Below are 24,039 nucleotides of genomic sequence, written 5' to 3' on the forward strand. Positions count from 1 at the left end.
TCTATCCAGAACGAGGGGGAGATTCAGCAATAATACAATGAAAGTGCCAATTAGAAGAAAAAGGTGAAGACATTCAGCACCTTTCTACCCCTCTAATCCTACAACTGTTTGATACAGGAATACAATTACATCCAAAGACTTATCAGTTTTGGAGAACACTACAGAAACTTCTGTGAAAGGCTGGGACGAGGGGAGAAGAGGAACTGCACCAGTTATTACAATATTTAAAATGAGCATCAGACAGCCATAGAGGAAACGAGTGACACAACACGTTTTTCAATTGGTACCTGACAATCAAGAAGTCAAAGTACACCAGAGTCAAAAGCAACCTTTCTATTTCTAAGCATTTTCTAGCAACTGCAGTGAAAACATGTACAATTTCCCTTACTCAAAAATAGAATCTTTAGAATGGAAATAAGTGAGCAGTACACACAGCATTTCAGTGTTATCTTCAAAATGTAGGCTACTTGAGGAAAAGAGGATTCCCTTTCATGTACAAATAAAAGCACTGATCCACAGTGCATTCTACTCAAAAACTGATACCCCAACTTTCCCAAACCACACATAAAAAAGGAGCAAACCGAACCAAAAAAGCAAAACAAAACCAGATCCTGTACACCCTGTATTCAATTTTAAAGTCAAAGATAACATTTTACCACCCCAAGTATTTCTTGCCTTTAAAAAATGGTACTTACTATATACAAAGGACTAAAAATATTTATTGTTCTTCGTAAAATGTGTATTTAGAAAAAGGAACCTTAAATTTAGAACAGACTTTTTCAAGTATGACGATCTAGCTCCCCCCACCCCCATTTTCTTAGGGCCAGCTAGGCAGAAGAGTGGCAGCCAGCCACATTGGGATGGGAAGTGCAGTTTGACTATGACGCCAACATGCTGTACGCCAATCAGGAATTCTGCAGGACTTTGCTCCAAAGGGTTAGCATTGGGCAGTTCACCAGCTGGAGTATGTTTCTCTGCACCAAGTTCATTTCAACGACTCGGGGGGGTGGGGGTGGGAAGAGGTATTTAGAAGATGGCCCATGGGGAGGGGAGGCCACAGGGAGAGAGCACGTTAGCTCGCCCCACTTTTGGATGCTTTTTAAGATTGAATATGACTCCCCCCTACGCACCCTGCTTCCTATGAAGGACAGAGAGAGATGCTGCCGTTGTACGTGGTCCTAAAATAACCCGCTAGGGCGCCCAAGAGCATTTTCTGCTAGAATCTCACTCGACTTCCTAGAAGCCAGCCAGTGGTCTCCCTGTCCCCCTGACAGCTCTGTGAGGAGCTGCTGCTGTGCAAAGGTTCCAAACAGGCCTCTTGCCACCTTCAGATCCATCCTGCTTCTCTTTGAAAAAATAAAACCCAAATCCCTTTGTTAGTATCGTAAGGGGGAAACAGAAACTGATGTTGACATAAAAGGCCTTATTAGTGTATGTATTTGCAACATGCAGAACTCCTTTTCTCTTGATAAATGTTATCTCTGAATATCTGCAGAAATTCATCTTGTTCTGCTATCCTAATTTTGGCAAATCATAAAAGCAGTATTGACAGCTAAACCCAGGACATGCCAATTGCAGACTGAGATTGCTTGGAAACAAGTCCTGCTGAACTTAACTGGACCAATTTCCCAGTAAATATTCAACTACATTGTTAGACCAGTGCTAATGGGTGGCATAAAACAGATAAATTCATCTTATTTTGGATTCATTTCTTTAAAAAATGGAAATCTTAAAAAATTCACCACTGGTTTAAGAAGAACGTTATAAAAGGAAATGTTATCTCTCTAATAGCAAACATTCCAGAACTAGAAGCATTTTGCAATGCAAATATTAATGGATGAAATATTACATTTATGAATTAGAAATTGTCTTAATCTTCCTTAGTATCGCCAGTGTATTTACAAGGAAGTGTTCAACACCGGATCAGCAGGTGCCAATTCTGAACATGATTTTTCTCCTTAAATTTTTGTTCATTCATTCATTTTTATGTATTGCATTGCTGTGGAGCACACAGGAACACAAAGATGGCATCTACTGGCACCTCTTTAAAGCAGTAGCATCTTTTCCTGGGGCCGTGAGCAGAGAGCCACCACACAACCCTGCAGACACAACTGCTCTACAGAGTTGCAGCCCGGTGTTGCATTTGCACTCTCCACACACTCCGAAGCACCTTTTGGGAATAATTTCTGAAGGCCTGTACAGCCCTCATCATAACCTAATGCACGTCAAGTCAGGTATGTTACAGTCTTCGTTCACGTGCTGAAGTCTTAGATTGGCGCATTCCTGGATTTAGCTGGGATACGGCTGATAACATTCTATGAGGTTCATCTCAATCTATAAATAAATATATAAAATCAGGGAGAGGGGACTGTTAAGTATGCACAACATATACACTTACTGTCCAACATGTCAAGACCATTCAACTATAACAACACTAATATCACTGTAAACAACCTTTAGCCAACTGGAAGTTGAAAATGGTACAGTTGCCTGTACAATGGTAATTTCTGGCATGAAGGCAGGAAATTCCAACTGCAGCAGGTCCAAAAACACTTCCAATAAAATTAACACAGACCACTTACCCAGGTCTACTGTCTTTAAAAAAAAAAAAGATCTTGCAGCAAGGAACTGCAATGCTGCGCCCACCTTCGGGAAGACAGGAAGGTTCCAGTTTTTCAGTGCAGGCGTACTTCTGCCAAACTGCTCTACGGAGGCAATTCCTCTCCTGGAGAGTCAGCTATTCCGTTCAATCCCAAGCACTACCAGCAAGGCCGTTGTGCCCTGACGCCACTTTCTCCGCTGTCTCTCTTGTGCCAGCTTGATGGGAGGGAATTCCAGGACACAGTGGCTGGTCAGGAGATACAGACAACTCCCACCTTGTCTAATTAAAGGTCTGGTAACTAAGCATTATTATTTAAACATCACCCAGAGAACTACATACTAGAGATTCCTTCCAATTTCACTGCTAATATTTACAGCTGATACACGACTAGGGACAGCTGCGGTTCAGAAACCACACCTTGACTGAATAAAAGCAAAAGTGCTTATTGTCTACAAACAGCTAAAATATTATCACATCCAGCACTTGGATATGATAAAAATAGAAGCCTCAAATTAAACCTGTTAAAGATGGGATGAAATCCTGAAAGAAATCACACCATTCAAATGCGCAAAAACACAGTGTCGTGTTATCAATTGTAGCTTAAGGACTGTGTTGTTTGCAGGGTCAGCTGGACATCACGTTTATTTAGAAGTTCATCGCGGAAAGGTGTAAGAAGAATAAAATCTTATGCGTACCTTCTGAGAAAAAGGTTGTTACGGGTTGTGTGTGAACTGGTTAAGGATTTTGCAGGCACAGAAAGTTGTGCAGAGTGGCTGAGCCGCAAATAACTTAAGCTACAGAGAAGTTACAGTTAAAGTCTATTTTTACGGACTGTACTGGACATTGAATAGAAGGAAGAATTTGTAAATATTAGAAATTTTATACATCAGTATGTTGCAATGGCATTGTGGTTATTATTATGAATTATAATTACAATAAAATCAATGATTAGTATATAATATTGTATCAAGCAATAACATAAGGACATACTTTCATCTGGAGAGCTAAAGTTGCTCTCTCCCTCAGATGAGATGGATATTGCAAGACATTCCCTGCTATAAGGTTGCAGCCAGTAAATGTAATAAATTAAGCATAGTTAAAACTCAAGGATTAGAAAATAATCTCTGGGGGTTAAAAAGCTTGCCGCTTATATTACGGTGTTAAACCTCACATGGTCACAATGTCTGTGATAAAATATTTTTAATTTATTATAAAACCTATGTTATTTAAAACACATGTACTGGTCTAAACTGGATTGAAAGAGTGAAAATTGGTGGGAAGCGAGATTATGCAATCCTAAATGAGGATTAGTTAAATTAATGCATGAAAATATCAATTCAAACAAGCCCCACAAATAAACTCCTCCAGCTTATAAAGGGCCAAATAAATACTGGTTTGGGGCACACCTGGAGAATACATTAAAGCCAAAAGCCCTTGAAAATTCACTTTCCACATTTAATTACATGCATCCAGTTTACGTCTTTGCCAGTACATGTCGAAGATTTGGTCTAAAACATTTTTTCCACTTGCACATTTAATCCATACAAAGTTAGTGGTTACAAACTGCAAACACGTATGTAAAAAAATGATTTTCTTTAAAAAATCATGTTTCGCTTGACAAAACAAGTATATCCTTTTTGAAGCAGGCATTTTTTTTTTTTACATTCTTGGCACAATATTAACAAACACAAAAGACACGTAGAGAGGGGAAAAAATTGTTTTCTGAATCTGACATTCTGATCTGCAAAAATGGTTTTTTTGTTGCAGTTGCTGTTAAATCCCTCCCCTAAGAACAAAACCCACAATTTGGCAAATGCTTGAAAGAACGAGATCAAATGCCATATCTGAAGAATATCTGACAAAAAGGGGCAGATTTTATGGGAGAAGAGCCACACTGGCACTACTGGATAGCCTTTGTCCTGTTATTGCTGTGGTAACGGGCTCGACACCAGAACACGGCAGTGATATAAGAGTCAACCCTTCCATTACTTAGAACTCTTCTCTGACTTTAAAAAGGGATTTTAAATCCAAATTTCTTGCAGTTTCCCCTGATAATACATCCTGAACAGGTTGTGTCAAATCCTATAGTACTGTTCAATGTATCCTTATTATTGTTATCATCACCACCACCACTTTTGGGGGAGAGCTGAAAATCATGGACCATCAGGCTGTATTATCACATTACATTCTCTCTCCTAAACTGCAAATAACATCTCACATATTTTCAGGGATAATAGTTTGAGCTTTTCAATACAAAAGGAATTTTGAGCTATCTGTCTTTAAGCAGTAAATATTCGTGTTCTGGATGTGTCAGAAAGAGAAAGGGAAAAAAAATCCTGCAATTCTGGAGAAATTCTGTCCTTAAAGGTTTACACATATTTACACTTCTTTCCCCTAAAAAAAGTTACCTTACATAGTTACGGGCACTTTTTCCTTTGCTCCCTTCTCGGCAAAAACTGGGCTACACCATGAATGGAGCATTCAGAAACACGCCTTTCCAGTTCTTAAAGTGCACCACGGTACGTGATGAACCACAAAGAAAAATGCTGATGCCCTCATGAGGGCAAGCCACCTTCCAGACTTACGGCTTCTGGGTGACCGTTTACTGTTTTTCCCAGGATAGTAGGCAACTCTCACTAGAGTCAGAGACAACCCTACTACCTGTGTAAGGCCTCGCACCTGCTGCCATTCACACTAGAACTGCACACGTTGCTCTGTAATACACTATTTCCCCCCCACAGGGCCCAAGTGGAGCTCTGCTGCTTAGCCAAGCAACCCTCTGCTTCAATGCCAATTAACTAGTTTTCCATTAATGGCCAATTAAATGAACATTAATGGCCAATGTAATTAAAGTTGATTCACAGCATTTGAAAACTCACAGTATAAAATCCATGAATTAGAAGCCAGCCTAATGTGAGGAGAAACAGCCTGGTTTCCCAAGACACCATCTTTTCTTGTAATGCCAGATTTAGTCCTGTCAGAGTACTTATTGTTTTGGGTGCTCCTTCAGAGTATCTAAAAGGTTTATTGCTCAGCTTTGCTTTGTAGTGCCCATGATTACATCAGCCACCGAGTTCAGGGAGAAAATAAATAGAAGTATGAGGCTGTCCGCTTGCTTATTACAGGCTCACAATTAAAAGGAAATCCTTCTAAGGATTCCTAAGTAAGCTTGTCTTTAAAAGCAAAAAGGTAGGATATTCTGTTCGAACCTGGATGACCTTTAGCTTCAAAATACTTCACCTTCTCATGGAAAACAGTCTTAACACCATCCAAACCCAAACATGATTTCAGACCATAGGGACTGTTATAAAAAGAATCTAAAGCACAGCAATTAAAAGTAATTTTATAATATATGCGGAGCAAGTATGAGCTCTGGCAAAGGCTGCAGTCTGAAGGTTTCATCTTCTTTCTACCAATATTTGGTTGTCAAAGAGTCTTGTTGTTTTGGCAGATCTACATAAACTGAATCTGTAACGTAAGAAACAAAGCCAAATTAAAGCTATTCACAAGTATACTCAAGCTACTGAGGAGTTTCGGAAAATCAGAAAGCTGAGATAAATGAGAGAAGCAAATGATTGACTGGTTTTGCCCTTGCAAGAGTTCTTAGCACAACCAGCTGATGATATGCCCACTGCTGAAAAAGGCCAGAACAACTTTTTTAAATTTAAATGGTCACTTTCATAAACGTATATGATTCATCCTGAAAACCTCTCCTAAGCCAAAGGGCGGTGGTGGTGAGGGAAGTATTCATCTGCCAAGTCTTGGAAAAACAAGCCTGTAGGCCAACTGCAGGATCTATCACAACCCAATGCCTTCTTCTATTTTTCCCATCTAATTTCTACATTGTTATTCTACTCATATTACTAATCATGTACCTCCCTTTCCATTTTTTGCTTCCAGGACCTTAGAAGTGTTTTGTTCATCCCTACCATCTCTTGTTTTCTTTTGGCTCTTCACCCAACTCTCCACAATCTGTACTATATAACAGCAAACCAGCTAGAAGCTGGCTTCGACCTATCATCTGTTTGATATCTCTACTTCGTGAAAGGCAGGAGAGACCTTTCAGTTGTTGTTGCTGTTTTTCTCTCTGTGTGTCAGGGTTCTCCTGGGATCTTAAGAGTTTGTCTGTTCCTTTTTCCTCTTCTTTGCACTGCTTTTATAAATCCACTCATAATCTCACCCAATGCCCTAACATGGCCTATTCTGAAACAAATTTACTATTGTCCCTTGATGGTTCTTACGCTTGGAGCTCTATTCCTAGCATCCTTTATATGAGTCTCTTTTTTTTCCCCCACTGTGGTCCCATGACGATTTGATCTTGATCTTAACTGGGCAGTGGTTACAGTTAGCTGCTTCCTAACTACCCCAAATTTGCATGTATTCTTCCATAAACACCTTTTCGCAGTTCATCTCTCTCACTTTCTCTGCAGTCTTGCCCATATCGCTGTCTTCTGGATTTTACCATTTTAGACTGTTTACGAAGCAAGGAGCTATCTCACACTTGATTTTGTGTGTACTATGTAGATCATGTCACCATGGGAATCTAACTTAAGGCAACGAAACTGTTGAAAGAAACAGTTTCTGGAAGAAGCACTCAATTTTTTAGCAATAAAATTAATTAGATCTCTTAAGCAAGACATTCAAATCAGTTTAATTTGAAGATGATTTGATTAACCTGAAATATACACTTCTTGCTTAGAAGATTACTCTTTCCTTGAAAAACCCATGCTCCATTTTAATACATAATCTAAAAATAGATTCACTTACATCAAAACGAATGCTAAGCTGGTACATGAAACATGGAAAAAATACGAACGATCTGTTTCATCTGCAGCGACTTCAGAGATGAGCTTCCGCAGTCATGCCCTAATTCCTTGGCGCGGCATGCCCAAGATCAGACTATTTCCCTCTTAACAGGGAGGGAAACTTAGCTACCCCAAAGGGGCTTGGGTGTGGAATTACTGTGAAGAATGATGCCCTCTACTATAGTACGTGTTTGATGTTTATTTCTTTGGTGCAAAGTTTATTATGATTGTAATTGTACTGATGTATTGTTTTTTAATCCTCTTCACAGAGAGGGTTTTATAAACTGCTCAGAGTCTTTACTGACTCTAGCAGTCTATGGCACCAGTCCATAAAATAAATCTCTCTCTATAAATAATAATGGCAAGGATCGATTATGCCTGAAGCGCTAACACGTATGATTTCCAATCTTTCCAAAAAATGGAATGTAAGCTAAAGAATGAGCTAAGGACCAATTCAGCAGAACATTGAGGGGGTTGTGGCAAGATACAGAACATTTTAACATCCACATTCTCATTCAGGAAAAAACAAACCTGTGTTCCAGAGATAGGTGCAAAAGGATTGTTTGGCCTTAGACCTGTCTGGGTATAAATCATAGGCTGAGGTGCCATAATAGGGGCAGTTCCGATCTGAGTAGGTACCTGAATATAGAAAGAAGAATGAATAACGCCACTCGCTGCTCTCTCAGCTTGAAAATAACTCACCTCCCAAAGATCGCAATGTAATTCATCCCCTGCTGCCACAAATGTGAACCGTACAAGAGCGTACGGCAGTCTCTCCCATTCAGGAGACGCCACAAGGTTTCCCAAAGGACGGGCCATCTTTGAACAACTACTGGAACAGATGCTACATTTGCATTCACTAAAGATGGCACCCTTAGCAGGCCGTCACTGCACAAGGAAAAATTAGCAACTCTTCTTACGAGCTGCCCTAAGGACAGAGGTGCCAAACTCTAGCAGGCATCACACTTAATGTGTTTACCTCCCTTTTCTGAGTCTAATAAGGTAGAATCAAAATTGTATTTTAGTAAGTTTACTTGAAAAACTAGATCGGGGGCATACTCATATTCCTAATGTAGTCATGCTGACCACCTGTCGGTCCTGGCTGAATTCTCCTTAGTACCCAGAATTATTTAGCTGTGTTGTTTGTATCCCATAATGCCCTCGAACAGCATTTGGAAGTTTCAGCTGGTGCAGAATGCAGCTGCATGGGTAGAAAATGGTGTTGGTTACTCAGCACATGTCATACCACTACTCCGTGAGCTGCATTGGTCGCCAGTGTGCTTCTGGGTGCAATTCAAGGTGCTGGCTGTCACCTTGAAAGCTCTTCATGGCTTGGGTTACACGAGGGAATGTCTCTTCCCAGTTGTTTCTACTCATCCAGTCCAGTCCAGGAGGATGAGAATGCTCCGGGTCCTGTTGGCCAAGGAATGCCAGTTGGCAGGGCCCAGGAGGCATGCCTTTTCTGCCCCAGCACCTGCCTATGGAATATTCTCCCTCCAGAGATCAGGGTGGCCCCAACCCTCCTGGCAGTGGTGTGATGGGTCCGGCCTCCTGGATGTGCCAGCAACTGTCAACTGTGACATCTTCTTCGGCTGCTAAATATTTTAATCTTTGTGTTTGTGATGGGATTTGTTTTTAGTTTATTATAAGACCGTTTGCTGCCCAGAGTCACTTGTTGAGACGGGCACCCATACAAATTAAATAAATGAATAAATCTATATACCTAGGCTTCAGCCAGGACTGATGAGTAGTCAACATGGCTCAACAGTGTTGAACTCCATCCAATTATTTATACTCTCAAAATTCGATGCCACCCTGAGCTTAATCATTAGCTTTGCTTGGATTATTATGGGATAGACAGGAAGCATTTATTATTTCTTGTTTCTCATTTAGGAATGATGCTGCACTTATGCAAGGCCCAAAGCATGTCTGCTGAATAATGTCTGAAATGTGCACAGTCCTAACATTATTGCATAAAGGAGAAAAATCCCACCACAGAACATATGTTAGTTTCCTATTATGCCAATTTATTGTTCAAACATGGCATGTGCTTAATATAAAAATCGTGACTCTTGCATAAGCTTCCTGAGTAAGCAGATGCTACACAACGTGAACATGTTAAGACTAGAAAATCACAGATATTAAAACCTGGGGGGAGGGGGGAAGACATGTAGTAAAAAAGAATTTAAGTTAAGTTAAGTTAAATTAAATTCATGATATTTGTTATGGCTGCCTACTCCAGAAGACCCTATGGAAGATCCTCTCTATGATGGAACTACGGGTAGAACTTTACACTGCACCTTGATTCAAATTTGGTTGGGGTCAAGATGAAACTGCTTGAGCAAGGGTTTGAAGGCTTGCTCCATCTGCACATCCTCCAGATGTGCTGGGAGTGCAACTGGAGGATTCTGAAAACTACTTTCCCAACACATTTGGGGAAAGCTAGTCTACTGCAGGGCTGCTGAACCTTTTCAAACCTGATGAAGTAAATCAATACTGAAGCGATACGGAATTAAAAACAGAGTATCTCTACCATAGAGGGATAAACCTATCCACCGTGAATAACTTACCATTCCATACACAGGCACTTGAGGTGTATTTACTGGGTAGGTTACTGGAGCAGGTACCTTTGATGGAAGAATAAAAAGAATCTGCGTGTAATATTTGACTGTTACCTTTTTTGAAAACACCAATCAAACTATTTAAAAGACGTATTTTGCAGAATAGTAAAAAGCTCATGAGAACCGGTTTGGTCTAATAATTAAGATGCTGAAGTAGGAGTGGATTAAGGTGCTGGAGTAGGAGCGCAGAGACCTGAGTTCTAATCCTGTTTTAGGCAACCAAAGCCAACTGGGTGACCTTAGGCCCATCACTCTCTCCCAGCCATAGGAAGAAGGCAATGGCAAACCACATCTGAAAATGTTGCCTAGAAAACTTGTCTGTGTAGTTGCCAGAGTTAGGGTCAGGGTCAAGACTGACTTGAAGCAGGGGCTCATAGCATAATAAAATTTACACAGCCAGGAAAAGGAACTCCATTCTAGCATACCAAAAAAGACCAAGGACATAAAATTATTGGAAATGGCAAGGTAACAAAACTAGAGTGATTTTCACAAGGAAGTCCATTCTACTGTTGTTTAGAAGAGCCACGACAATGGGCTCTTCAACCACGTCTTCGGTGAGGGAGAGGGAGAGCCCTTGCTTAATCACGCTTGCCATCTTTTATCTTTATTTTTTATGTTTTATCGATTTGATGCTGGCTGGGGAATTCTGAGAGTCCACACATCATAACATGGCTAAGGTTGAGGAACGCTGTTCTATCATTTCCCATCAGCACCCTAACTCCGAACGCATAATTGCAATGCTTAGAAGATTATGAAATCAAGGGGAAAGGCAAACATCACATTTTGAAAATAAAAAAAAGTAAGGTATGTAAAGGCAAGATGCTACCATCTGTGGAGCGGGAGGCACAGGGACAGTGTTCCACGTAGTTGAGGTGCTTGTTTTTGCTTGCCAGTTGTTTCCCCCAGTAAGTTTCTTCTCTGTAGGCTGATTCCACTGCATATCCGATCTAAAGCAAATTGCACAGCAAAGCAGTTTCATGCAGCAACCTACAAGGGCTTCTGCAATATACTGATCGTTAAAATTAGGAGGAAGCCACAAAGCCACAAAGACTACTAAAATTCCTCAGAATGGTTTTCTATCTAAAATAGGTGTTAAAAAGTAGTGGGCTTTTTTTCAGTGCAAATTTTGCTTTGAAAGGAGTTGGATGAAGGATATTTTACTGTGATTTAACTTATCCCAGGGCCCTACCACTTTGCATCATTGTCCTACACATTGTGGCCCTCAACAGGGAGGAAAAAAACCCATCAAGGTCAGTCAGAATTTGTTCACCCCTGTGTTAATGACTGTATTTCTTTTCACTGCCTTATTTATTTATTTATTTATTTATTTAATCAAATTGTCACCGCCCATCTCGTTGAAAGCGACTCTGGGCTCACGCTTGCCATTTTTTATGTTTTATTGGTTTGATGCTGGCTGGGGAATTCTTGAAGAGATAAAATCAATTAAAATACAATATAACAACAACAATTCCAAAAATGATGGAGAATTGGCAAATAACTCAGGGAGCATCAGCAGGGCACTAACCACCCCCAGGGACGACTAGAGCTCCTATCACCCCATGCAAGCTGGCAGAATTTTCATCAAATTCCATGCCCCTGGCTTTAAAAAGAGTAACTGCATCCTCCAAAATGATACAAGCCTGGCAAGATAGGGAGCCAACTGTCTTATGAATTTCAGAGGTTCAGCTGTTGCAGAGATCACAATCAGCTCAACAACTTGGGACAATTTGAAGACAGGCATGGTTACAATTTCCACTAAAGCAGGAACTCCCCAACAGAAAGGCCCCTTTTGTCTTCTTGACGGCCATCTTATATGTGAAGCAGGCCTCAGAAGATGTATTAAATGTTCAAGAAGGTGGGTGTCTTCTTACACTAAGATTATGAATCATTACATGTAATTTGTTTTTAAACACAGATTGTTATGTTGGACAAACAAAATTATATTTTAAATACACGTTAACATATATGCAGCAAACCCTATTATTAACAGGCTAATAGGGGAAGACTGCTAAATGCAAATGTCCATTAAGCATGCACATTTAACATACTCTGTACATTTTATGCATGCATAAAAAGGAATTTTACAAATGAGCAGAAGCATGTAATACACGGACCGATTTTTTCTGTTGCATTTGAAGTCTGCTAAATCAAAAACCGTTAAATCAAGACCTGTGTTAATCTTTGAATGTAATATTTTTTTCTCAAGGTTTAAAGGGATTGGCAGAATAGCAAAGAAATTCACACACTCTTCATTTTCATTATTCAAACAATGCTATCCAACTTTCTGATTATGCGATCTGGATGAACAACTAGAACAGAAACTTGCTAGCATGCAGATGACTCCATGCTTTTCACTAGCTGTAAATGTACAAGTATATTCACTTAAGCATTACTTTGGATCTCAATCTATACTTTTTACTAACGTGAAATATTACAATGTTTCTGTTTCAACATAATGTAGTGATCTTCTTCAACTGCCAATTTCCTATAATAATTGTTCTGCTGGAGTGGATCAGATTGTGGAAAGCCAGCTTAGAAACATAAATTTAAGAGCTGTTTATCAATCTGCAAGCAATTATTTTGAGATAAAAATATGTATGTGTTCTCACTTTTTGGGTGGTGTCCCTCCAAATCCAAGATCTGCAAGAAAACACATCAAATAATTTAATTAAAAAATGAGGATTCCTTTATATAAAGATTATGCAATTAAATAAAAAAACAGTTGTGCTTACTTCCTACAAGATTAGCAAGTGAGGAGTCAAGGTCATTGGCCAAAATCTTCCCACTTTGCTGCCCAATTACATTTCCTCTCTGATTTTGTGCAGCTACTGTTGGCTGTAATACATCATCTGAAAATTAAGGGAAACACGTTAAAAACTAAGGTCACATGCAGGCAATTTTATCTTGGCTTTCTAACATTATGAGATGCAACCAGCTCTCAATCTTCCATATGCCAAAATTTCAGTATTTCATTTTCACAAGCAAGGGCGCAAGCCACAAAAATAAAGTTAAATAACATTTCATGTTAAGTCTGAATCTCATTTATGGCTTCCAAAGGCAGGTATGACACCATGATTTAAAAGGGCTAATGGTGACTTCCTGACCTTTTCTCTCTGACATGAAATGGTCGTGTGAAAACAGGCAAGGTTCATTCATATCTCAGGTTAACAAGCCAAAATAGGATTGTCCCGGCACAGCTTTTCAATTCTGAAAGTCCTATAAGCTATAACTAAGTAGCATTTACGTTTTTCCAAAAGAGAATCACTACTGAAATACAAAATGAAGATATTACCAGTCAATGAGAATCATTATTTAGGTACTATAACCCCCTCCTCTCCCTTCCGCTCTCTCCCCCACATTCAAGCACTCTATTAAGCAATATGGATGCAAAGTTGACCTCTTGCTGATGAGGCTGTAACTCTTCCAGGAAGGCTTTTTAAAAAATCACCCTGTTTAGAAAAGCATAAAGCTAAAGCTAAACAATTACAGGTAACCGGTGGCTTCGAAAAAGACATGAGCAAAACAAAACAAAAAACCCAACAACTTCACCTGCTGTAGTTCCAAAATCATTTACAGTTGATTTTCCACCAAATACAGCATCAAAGTCCACATTGATTGTTGAAGAGGTCGTTTTCTGTGATGCTGAATGAAGAGGGTAGCCTACCAAAATATTGGTCAGATGGTTAGAATTAAACCACCTTGCAGCATAAAAGAACTACAAAAACTACTCAAAGACTCCAAAACATGGAAGAAAATGAAGGAGCCATGACCATTATACTTATCTCTGCAGAAAGACCTAGCAAAGGCTGAATTTATGCAAGGGCAGGCAGCATTTACTTAAGTGCAGAATGTTAGAAGTAAATGAAAGGCATCGCAACGTGTTTGACTATGATTATAAAGTAAGCCAAACACAAAACATGCACTTTTCATAGAATACGCCACATGCTGTCTAAATGAAAATCACCATAATCATTCATTGAATTAAACAGAAACGGCAATATATTTTTGAGCGGAAACTTAAGCAGAGATTGAATTTCAATTGCATTAGATATATTAGATCCAAAGTTAACGGTTTCTATTTGAAAAGAAATTAGAGAATATTTTTACCACTAAATAGTTCCACTGTTTGTTTGGAGGCAAAGGTGGAGCTCACAAAAGGGGTTGTACTTTTTACAGCTTCTTCAACCGGCTTCATATCAAAGACATCCAGATGGGGTGGAGACCCAACGCAACCATTTGTGGATGAGAAATGTCCTTTCAGGTGACAGCATTAGATAATAAGAAAGGGAAAGAAGAAAAACCAGAAGACAAGTAGTATTCAAGAGAGAAAGTATAGTCCCAGTCTGCAGAGTTCACAGATGTGAAGCATTTCTTCCCCAAATGGATGCCCTCCAGATGTGTTCCAACATGCTAGTTGGAATTCTTGAAGTTACAGACCAACTCATCTAGACGTTATCAGGTTAGGGAAGGCTGATATAGAAAAACAAGGTTTTAACTTGTTTGTTTAAAAGAGAGAGAGAGAGATCTGATTTCAACCAACTTAAATTTGTTTGCAATTCATATCAGTTTTCTTGCTGCTGTTCTCCAGAGACTTAACTTTGACAACAGAATTCTTAGATCATAATACCCCTTTAGGCTTTCAGCATAGCTAGCTGATTTGATATATAAAAGCAAATGCACGAGCTGGAAGACAAACTCTGGGATCTTTATCAGACTATTACTTTTTCATATCTGGAGAACCAGGGATGAAGTATCTGAACCAAACGTCCTGCTGCTGCAGATCTAATTATGTGCAGAACTGAGGAAAACACAGGGAGACAGAGGGAGGAAGAGAGGAAACACTGTGTTTCAAAAGGCCCCGAGGCACTCTGCTTATAAGCACATCTTAACCACTAACCTCTTGAAATCTGGGACACAAGGGGTTCAGTTCACATGTCATGCTAAGCCACAAAACATGGTTTACAAATCACAGTGGCTAGATTCATACATTGCACTAAGTCAAACAAGCACATTATGGCTTAGCCTGATGTGTACAGCCAGTCAGAATTTGCTGTAGAATGTGTGACGTCTTGGGGGACTTGAAAATTTTAACTGCACTTGAAGCAAATTCAGATTGACAATCAGAAATTCAACTTTGCTGGCAGAATACAACCTGAATTTGTTTCTGCGTGTGCAACTGAGAAATTGCAATGTATGTAGAGATACATACACATACACTTTTAGCACAATCAGAATGCTAGTAAACATGAAGCCATTCAAATCATAATGTATTTAATTATTAAATTTATATCCCACCTTTTCTCTGGGAGCTCAAGACAGCATACATAGCAGTCTCCCCTAATTTTGTCCAACAACAATCCTGTGGGGTAGGACAGGTTGAGAGAGAGTGACTGGTCCAAAGTCACCCAGTTAGCTCTGTGCCCAAATAAGGACCTGAACCAGAGTCTCCCCGGTTCAAGTCTATCATTTTAACCACTATTCCACACTGGCTCTATGTTCTATCTAATTAAGATAGAACTGAAATTGTGACAATAGAAGTCTTTCTTCGACTAAAACCCCTTCCCTCAAGCAGCTCCAGTTACACTTCAAATTCTGAAGCACACACTCCTCAGCCTACTCAGTTCACTCAAGTTAATGTTTTAATCAAACCAGTCAGAAGAAAAGAATTGTTTCACAAAAGCCACTGTATATGAAAAGTTCAAGCAAGGAAGCCAACAAAGATAATTCGACATATTCTGTGCAGAAGCAGCTCTCCTTCAAGATGTGGGCTGCTACAATCTGCTGCTACTTCTCTGTAGCAGCTGCTAGTGAAAGCAAGAGATACCTGAGTTGCATGGCAACAGAGGCTTAAGGGTGTGCTCAGGTGTTCAATGTAAATTGACAGAGGAAGGAATTCTAAATAACATCACTGTTCTCTTCAATCACAAGAGTTACTTACCTCCCCAGGCACTGCTTGCTGACGTTGCTATGGCTGGAGTACTTTGTACCGTAGGAACAAATGCAGGTTGAAGATCGAAGAGATCAGTAGAAAGGTTGGGCATGCTGAAAGTTTCAAGAAGAAGGCCAGCTAGGTAAAGGTCATACTTAAGTAAGCTGCTGTGTATTATCTTGCTATAAACATTTGAAGAAGCTGAAATTGAAACTTAAATCAACCAACTTCCAGAAACTGGGAAACTGAATGAGAAAACTAGCATGTATCTTAAACTTCACAAGTTTGGCTTAGTAAATACTTCAAGAGACTTTATTTACTGCAACACAATGTTTAAATATCTTAGCAAGAACTCAGTTCCACTTCAACCCCACTGTTGATTTATTTTGAGGTATCAAGGATATGTGACTCTCAATTTTTTTTAGGAATGCTGGCAACAAAATGACTCCCCTTTATCCAAAATGTCCTGAAAAAAATTAAGAAACTTTGGCAAGTAACCAGATTCTTGCCTGAACTGCCCACCAGATCCTCAGGAAACTCCCCAAGCACCCTCTGAAAATCATCAGGATCCATTAGGCACCTGGGACAGATTTAATAGGTCTTTCCTCACTGCAGAGAGGGGGGTCACCTGTAAATCTTCACGGTGATCTGTCCGTGACAAGGAGCGAAGCTCAGTCCCCCCCCCCAATTTCAGATCATGTTGTATCTTGTCCAAGACAACAACAACAACAACAAAAAACTAAGGTGTGACTCTGTAACTTGGGTCAGGTCCATGATTGTCATGGCAGCCATTAACTCTTGCATAGCTTCACACCCCCTCGCCGAAGGAAGGCAGGTTGAAATCTCCCAGCACAAGCACTGTGGAAACTCTGCTTCCATCCCTGCGAGAGGGTTGAACAGAGGTGTGCTGACCAACAGGGGGAGCAGGACACAAGCAGCAAATCCAACAGGCCCAGGTCTCACATCTCGTTCTCTGCGGAGCAGCCCCCCTGGATGCCAGCAGAACCTCATGGATGACAACGGCTACCCCCACCCTGTGGGCAGAACTCCAAGAGGAGGACATCCCTCTTCTCTTCCACACAGATTGACTGATACAAACCAGTCTGCCCCCTCATTCATAACTAAATCATGAACAAGGACAATTTTATTAAAAAGAGACCTGGCATTCTAGAGCTACAATTAAAATCATGGGGCTCCAAAGATTTGATACCCTGGCTCTCTTGGGATGAGGACTGAAAGCTGGAAGGGGGGACCCCCGTCTCCGGAGTGCAGCCTACCCTCACTCAGCCTCCCATCCTATCCCTCATGGCCTGTTCTGACTCTAACCACATGTCCCCTGGCTGACTCCCCCCCATCTCAGCCCCCAGCAACCCCCAGAGCCGGTTGGGTAAATTTTTCAATGCAAAACAAATCACGAATGTTCAGCTCCTCTTACTTTTTTGTAGCTTTTCCATTTCTAAATAAACCCATACCTATTGGTGGTTGGTGCGGGGGCTGCAAAAAGATCAACGGCGGGATTGGTATTCACACTTTTTCCTGATAAAGTGCTTGGAGAAGCAGATGTAGAAGTAGAATTGGAAACCACAGAAATCTCTCTCAGTCGCTGTTCCTACAAAATGATATTTATGAAAAATTACAGGTTCTGCATTAGCTTTCTCATACAGAGGGTGAATACACCAGAACTGAAACTTCATTATCTTGCGGAAATTAACCCACATCCCTATCTTGTGACAGGACTATCCAGCAAAATGCGAAAACAGATTGCTTAACTTTTTCCACCAAAAGCAATGGGATTACTTTTTACATGATTCACATGATTTTACAAAGTTATGACTTAGCCAAACCTCTTTTCAGTGGAAAAGGGTCAAGAATTTATCTGACTCTTGCCCGCTGACGCCAATGGAACCCAAAAGTGCTTAGCTCTGCTCTACTTGTGAATCGAAGCTGCGTAAGATGCGTGTTGCATTAAGACTAAGATGACACCACGTGAAAAAGGAGCAGCAACTCTCCCAAATATTCACCCAATGGCAAAAGCAAGAGAGTGGTCCTTTTCTCACTCGTGTTTGATGCAAGGCTAAAATTAAGGAAGCTTTTCTTAGGGATGTGTAAGAGGTTGCTACCATAACTGCTCAGAGTTGCTGCGAGTGGGGTGGCATATAAATTTAATAAATAATATCAACAACAGTTTATACATGTCAGACCCGCTTATGTCTACCACCTTCAGAGCCTGCAGTCTCGCTTGCTCCTCCTCCAGAGCCTGCTGCTTCTCTCTTTCATCCATTTTACTGAAGGACATTCCTGTGTTGGCCAGGGTGGAAACCGCACTGGAGAGAGTACTTGCTCTGAATTTTAGAGAAAACACACACACACAAACTCATTTAGCTGCTCTGAGCCTGAACAAGAAGCCCAGAGAAGAATCACTCTATTTTCTTGGGGGCAGGGGGCTAGCCGGGAAGAGAATGAAACTCATTTTACACAATTAAACGTTCTCAAATCAGTGTGACAAAAAGAGGTGGAGAGGCATTCAGACTGCAGTACTACACATACTTGGCCAATCAAATAAAAATGATTAGAGTACCTGCAAATATGGGGACAGATCTCCAAGGAAGTGGGATAGTACCTAAGTTACATGAATAAATAAGCTGAAATACAAATATTAAGATATATAATTCCTGAATTCTGTCAGGAATTAACAACCTCAGGCTCCTTTCCCTGCTTTAACATCAGGTGACAGCATCACAATTTTTGGATTGCAGCAAGAACTGTTCAGTAAGTTTTCTTTAATTGCCAGCCTCTGGTATCATAACCCATTTTTTAACCAGCTGTACTACTGCAATCTGTCACTTGCAGAACAGACAGAACTAGAATTAATCTGCCAGCTGTCTTCACAATGCGTGAAACCTGCCAGATTTGGTCAAAGTAAGAAAACACAGCTCCAGACAAGAGACAGGCACGTGCTAGACTTTGGCCAATGCTCCAAGATAACAAGTAGTCACCAATTGCAAGCCTCATGCAATTACCTGCTGGCAGCTGAAACTTCCTTTGTCTTCTTTCCTTCCAAAGAAGCCAGATGCTGCTCCAGGGCTTCAAGCAGACTGCTGGGAGCCTAAAGTTAAAGATCTCATCAAATGTATATTGGATTCTAAACATCATTTTTTCTTTCTTTCTTTGCATTTTCTGTTCTGAATGCCAGAGAGATGGCTTCTACTCCAAGGTATCACAGCAAGGCACTTATAAAGACTAGAGTAACAGGATGAGAACCTCCATTTCTAGTACATACCCCAATTTAGCCATTTCTCCCACTTGCACCAGTCACAGAGAAAATAAACCAAACATGGTCTTCTATGTAACAGGAAGCAAATAATTACTAGGAGCACAGAGAGCTGTTATACTAGGTCAGACTATAGGTCGTCGAGCCAAATACCAGTTATTCTAAATGACAGCAACTGTCCAAAATGTCAGGGGTTTTCCACACCATTTCTAACCAGATCATCGAGGCACTAAACTCAGGATCTTCTACAAGATTGCACGCTCTACTACTAAGCAATTGTTTCTTCCAGATTCTGCTCAGTCTAGATAGAATTTATTAATCATTTCTATTATAACATTCTAGACCAGTGTTTCTCAACCTGGCAACTTTAAGGCGTGTGGACTTCGACTCCAAGAATTCCCCAGCCAGCATGCTGGCTGGGGAATTCTGGGAGTCGAAGTCCACAAGTCTTAAAGTTGCCAGGTTGAGAAACACTAGTCTAGACAAGTGGATTTCAAGGCTTTTTGTAGAGAAATCAAGAGTTCCTCAAGTACAGTATCATTAACGCAGACAGTCTTTTCTACTGCTGAACTTCCCTTGCTGTGTAATTATAGAAAGTACTGATTTTAACTGGACTCACTGGCCAAACTAAATATTATAGTTATACCCCTCTTTTCTGGGGAATGGGAGCATGCCAGTTTGGGTTGGATGTTTGCACTGTTGAATCCAATGGCCTGCTTCCTTTATTAAAGGAAGGACTGTGAGGAGAATGCCAAGTGGCTGTTTTTCAGTAATTGAGTGTCACCTTCCCCAGCTGCTTTTCCTGTTTGAAAACTGGACTGGCCCTGGAAGAAATCCCAATTACACATATTTAGGGAGACAATTTAGTAAAAATTAAGAGATAAGAGAAAGATCATTTACACACTGTAAACTCAGAGCAGGATGTGCTATGGGAGAACAAATGTATCAACTGATTTATATCCAAGAGAACCGTACCTTACAAATTCTGTTCTAAATGCATGACAATCGTATTAATGGGAGTTCTGATCAATCAAACTAACTAAAACCTTGAGAAATTACAGTACTGATCTCCCCAGGGAATATTTACCATAAGCTGGTGATGTATTGAATTTAACCTGATAGGAACTGGAAAGATGTGTAGTTTATGCAGAGCCCTATTTGAATTACGAGGGATTAAGCAAAATGTGGTAAGGAAAATAAAAACATTAGCACTGGGCAAGCTTCACTGGATTAGTTGCATTTAGATTGCTTGAGAGGCTATGTTAATTTCAAACACAGAGTATTGGATAAAGAATCAATTTTGGTTTTGTACTTACTGACCTAATTTCCATATATGCCAAAGCAATCTAAATGCAACTAATCCAGTGAAGCTTGCCCAGTGCTAATATTTTTATTTTCCTTACCACATTTTCCTTAATCCCTCGTAATTCAAATAGGGCTCTACATAAACTACATGTCTTTCCAGTTCCTATCAGGTTAAATTCAATACATCACCAGCTTATGGTAAATATTCCCTGGGGAGATCAGTACTGTGATTTTTAAAAAGGCTCAGCTTTCACTGAATATTCTGCAAGCAAACATTTTCAAAAAGGAGCGATCTAGAGGCAAGGAGACACAATGACTCCCTTCTCTCCACCTGACATCCCAGTGTTTGACACAGATAAGAAGCACTGATTTGCTGACAAGGCAATCTGCAGGTAATGCAAGCCAAATGATTCTCTTGGATAAAGTGGACAGCAGAATAAAAAAAAAGGGCTAACTAGCAACTGTGCAAACAGGAAGGAAGGGGGTAAGATGGGGTTGGCAGCACAGGCAAAAAGGCAGAAAAGGCTAAAGCACTGTGTCAGCATACTGACGGAGTCAAATTACCGGAATTTACAGAGGCATTTGATGGAACTATATGACTACTACAGTGTGTGAATGATCAAAGTTACAAGCTGGCTAGTAAGAAGAATTTTTCACACTGTCTACAGAGTCTCTTTGTTGTGCTAATTCTGTACATCCTTTCACACAAGCATCTAACGCCATCTTAAACACAATTAGACTGTTGGCTCATCGGTCTAGCCCAGGGTTAGCACAATGAAAGCAATGCCCTCCAAAATGTAAAGTTAAAGTCTTGCCTTGTCCACTTAACACTGTCTTGAAAAGTAAGCAACACTTTCTCCAAGTAAAGGATTTTTTTTTTAAGTAGTTTAGATTTATAAGGCTGACCAACTCAACACTGACTCTGGGAACTGTACAGATTAAAAACAGATACAACACCTAAAAACAAAAACAAAAGTAAATATAACAGTAAATATAATGGGAGAACAGACATACCCTAACTGAAACAGACACTGCACACCAGATGGGTACACCCTGACTTATCCCAAACACAAGGGAAAAACAGGTTTTCAGAGGTTGTTTAAAAGCTTCCAGGGTCAGGGCAGTCTCACTGTCTGGGGGATTTTATCCCAGGGGGCAAACACCAAGGCAGAGAAGTTGTGCTTCTTAGGTCCCATCAGATAAGGTTACTTAACAGATGAGGCATGAAACACACACCCCTTCTCAGACTGTATGGGGTAGACAGAAATGATGGGAGAAAGGTTTCCCCTGAGTTAGCCAGACCCCATGCCATGAAAGGCTTTACAGGTGATAATCAGCACCCTGAATTGCACTCAGAAGCTCAATGATATCCAGCGCTGTTTTCATACCAGAGGCATTACATGGACATGCCGAGGTGCGGCCATAATGGCTTGCGCTGCCGCATTCTGGACCAGCTGTAGCTTCCGAGTGGTCTTCAAGAGCAGCCCCACGAGAGCACAATGCAAGATGAGTGACTGTGACAAGGGACTCCTGGTCCAGGAAAGGGCACAACTGCTGCACCAGATGAATCCGTGCAACAGCCCTTCTGGCTACAGCTGCCATGTGCTCATTGAGAAGGAGCTGTGAGTCCAGGAGGACCCCCAAACTATGCACCAGTCTTGAATGGAAAGTGCCACCCCTTTCAGAACCAAAGATGGAGAATCTCTGACATCAGAACAACCGTGCACCCATAGCCACTCAGTCTTGTCAGGGTTAATTTTAAGCCTGTTCCCTCCCAGCCAAACCCAAACAGCCCTTAGTACTGGGACCTTAACAGTAAAAGTATCATTGCCCCATATCTTCGTGGCTCTCACTACAGATGCCGATGTTATGCCCAGTGTATTAACACCAATAACATCACAGCACACAATTTTTCTTTCATACTATTCCCTGGAAGGCACAGTAACATAGGTAAGCTACCTTATGCACGTCTATCCAGTATAGTCTATTCAGCATCACAGTTATCAAAAAATTCACATGGAAGAGTTTCTCCTGCGGGCACTTCTTAAAAGAGACAACTGAACCTATGAATCTCTGCAACTCAATTTTATGGGCTAAGCACTGAACTACAACCTCACCCTTCCTGTTAAGTAGGGGACAGCTGCTGCACCGCCCTCAAGCTGATAAAAGTGGGGAAGATGCTAGTATTTTAATAAAGCAAAAGCTCTCTCGGGCACAGTACCATTATGTGTTTCAGCAAAACAGTCTTGTTGTAACGTATGTGTAATATCCCCAAATCTTGAGTAACAAAATCTCCAGAGTAGCTCACGAAAAGAACACTTAAAACAACTTGTTACTGATCAAGCACACACAGGTCACAGGAAAAATGGCATGTATTTCCATATATAATATATATGGAAGAAAATGAATTCTCAGAATGTATAGAATGGAACACGGTTAAATCACAAATGCACAAAGGATTGGGGTTAAATTAATATGAAATGTACACTGACCTGAGTAAGATCTGGAATGTCACCCTGATCAATTCCAACTTGCTGGGTTCACAAAAAAGGGAAAAAATGTACATTACTACATGCAGTGGCAATGAAAAGAAAGAACTGTGGATCTGAATGTCTACATAAAAGCTAAGGGACCAGGGAGGACACGGAGTGCTTTCTGAACTGGTACAATTCTAAATGCCACTTCCACAGTAAATTTTAATATTAAGTGTTGATCCATTTCAAATACCATAAATAGCAATAAATAGCTTGTTAGAATTTTTGACACCACTTGGAAAAACACCTTCAGTAAATACCTCAGCACAGACATCTCTTAATTACAATTAATAGAAATCAGACTTTCAAAATATCCCTTTAAAATGTATAAGGTTTAGGTGACATTTACATTCAACAACCACATAAAACCTACTTTTGCAGGAAATTATGAGGCAAGAACTACAATCATGCACTTATTACTGTACCAGTACAGAAAAGCTAAATGAAATACTGCTGATGTGACTGGAATTATTTACCTCTGCCACTTTGAGGAATTCTGATAATTTGGTCATTCTGGCTAAAAATTTTTTGTAAATATCCAGACCTTCTTTGCACTGGTTCTTCTTCATATCAAAATATTTTTCTGAAGCATAAAATTCAAAGAAAAGATATTGTAAATAAAAGGCTACAAACATACGTATTTTATTAGGGATGGGATGCTGAGAAAGCAAAATACATCCTAACCAAGAGCTTAACTAATATCTATGAATCTACTGTTATTTTTATTATGGGGTTATAAGCTCTCACATGTCATTATCCAGGACAAATAAAAACTGCCTGCAAGTGAAAAGCTTTACAACAGGCTTTTATCTCTGTTAGGCCACAAATTAATAATAGCAACATTATAAAAGGCTTTGCCTTTGTAACTCCAGGGGATGACTTTGCAGGCTATTACAACATTAATTACGCAAACTAACAGTCTTCGAGAGATACATATTAAAATATTTCTAACCTGTGGAATTCAGCAAAGTG

At 40.2% G+C, this 24,039-nt stretch overlaps 1 protein-coding gene across 2 annotated transcripts in view; it reads right to left on the reverse strand.

Annotated features, from left to right (window-relative positions):
* Positions 1–969: 969 nt before the first annotated feature.
* The window catches only part of LOC103049978 (phosphatidylinositol-binding clathrin assembly protein-like), a 43,147-nt gene continuing 20,077 nt past the window's right edge, over positions 970–24,039 (reverse strand). The window contains exons 7-20 of one of the 2 annotated variants that reach the window (XM_088129239.1): positions 23,544–23,650; positions 23,026–23,067; positions 18,978–19,063; positions 18,176–18,299; positions 17,430–17,566; positions 15,967–16,070; positions 14,136–14,282; positions 13,578–13,688; positions 12,761–12,877; positions 12,638–12,668; positions 10,855–10,975; positions 9,978–10,034; positions 7,939–8,046; positions 970–6,070 (exon numbers count right to left, since the gene is read on the reverse strand). In XM_088129239.1, coding sequence (XP_087985365.1) covers positions 6,056–6,070; positions 7,939–8,046; positions 9,978–10,034; positions 10,855–10,975; positions 12,638–12,668; positions 12,761–12,877; positions 13,578–13,688; positions 14,136–14,282; positions 15,967–16,070; positions 17,430–17,566; positions 18,176–18,299; positions 18,978–19,063; positions 23,026–23,067; positions 23,544–23,650 — 1,307 coding nt within the window. In that variant the 3' untranslated portion in view covers positions 970–6,055. Of the gene's footprint in view, positions 6,071–7,938; positions 8,047–9,977; positions 10,035–10,854; positions 10,976–12,633; positions 12,669–12,760; positions 12,878–13,577; positions 13,689–14,135; positions 14,283–15,966; positions 16,071–17,429; positions 17,567–18,175; positions 18,300–18,977; positions 19,064–23,025; positions 23,068–23,543; positions 23,651–24,039 lie in introns of those variants that run through there. The other variant, XM_088129240.1, reaches the window with a different exon arrangement.

The sequence above is a fragment of the Python bivittatus genome, unplaced genomic scaffold, assembly GCF_059951505.1.
Source record: "Python bivittatus isolate LINGU-HERP-01145 unplaced genomic scaffold, Pbiv_v1 ctg000790_np1212, whole genome shotgun sequence".
In the NCBI taxonomy this organism is placed as follows: domain Eukaryota; kingdom Metazoa; phylum Chordata; class Lepidosauria; order Squamata; family Pythonidae; genus Python; species Python bivittatus.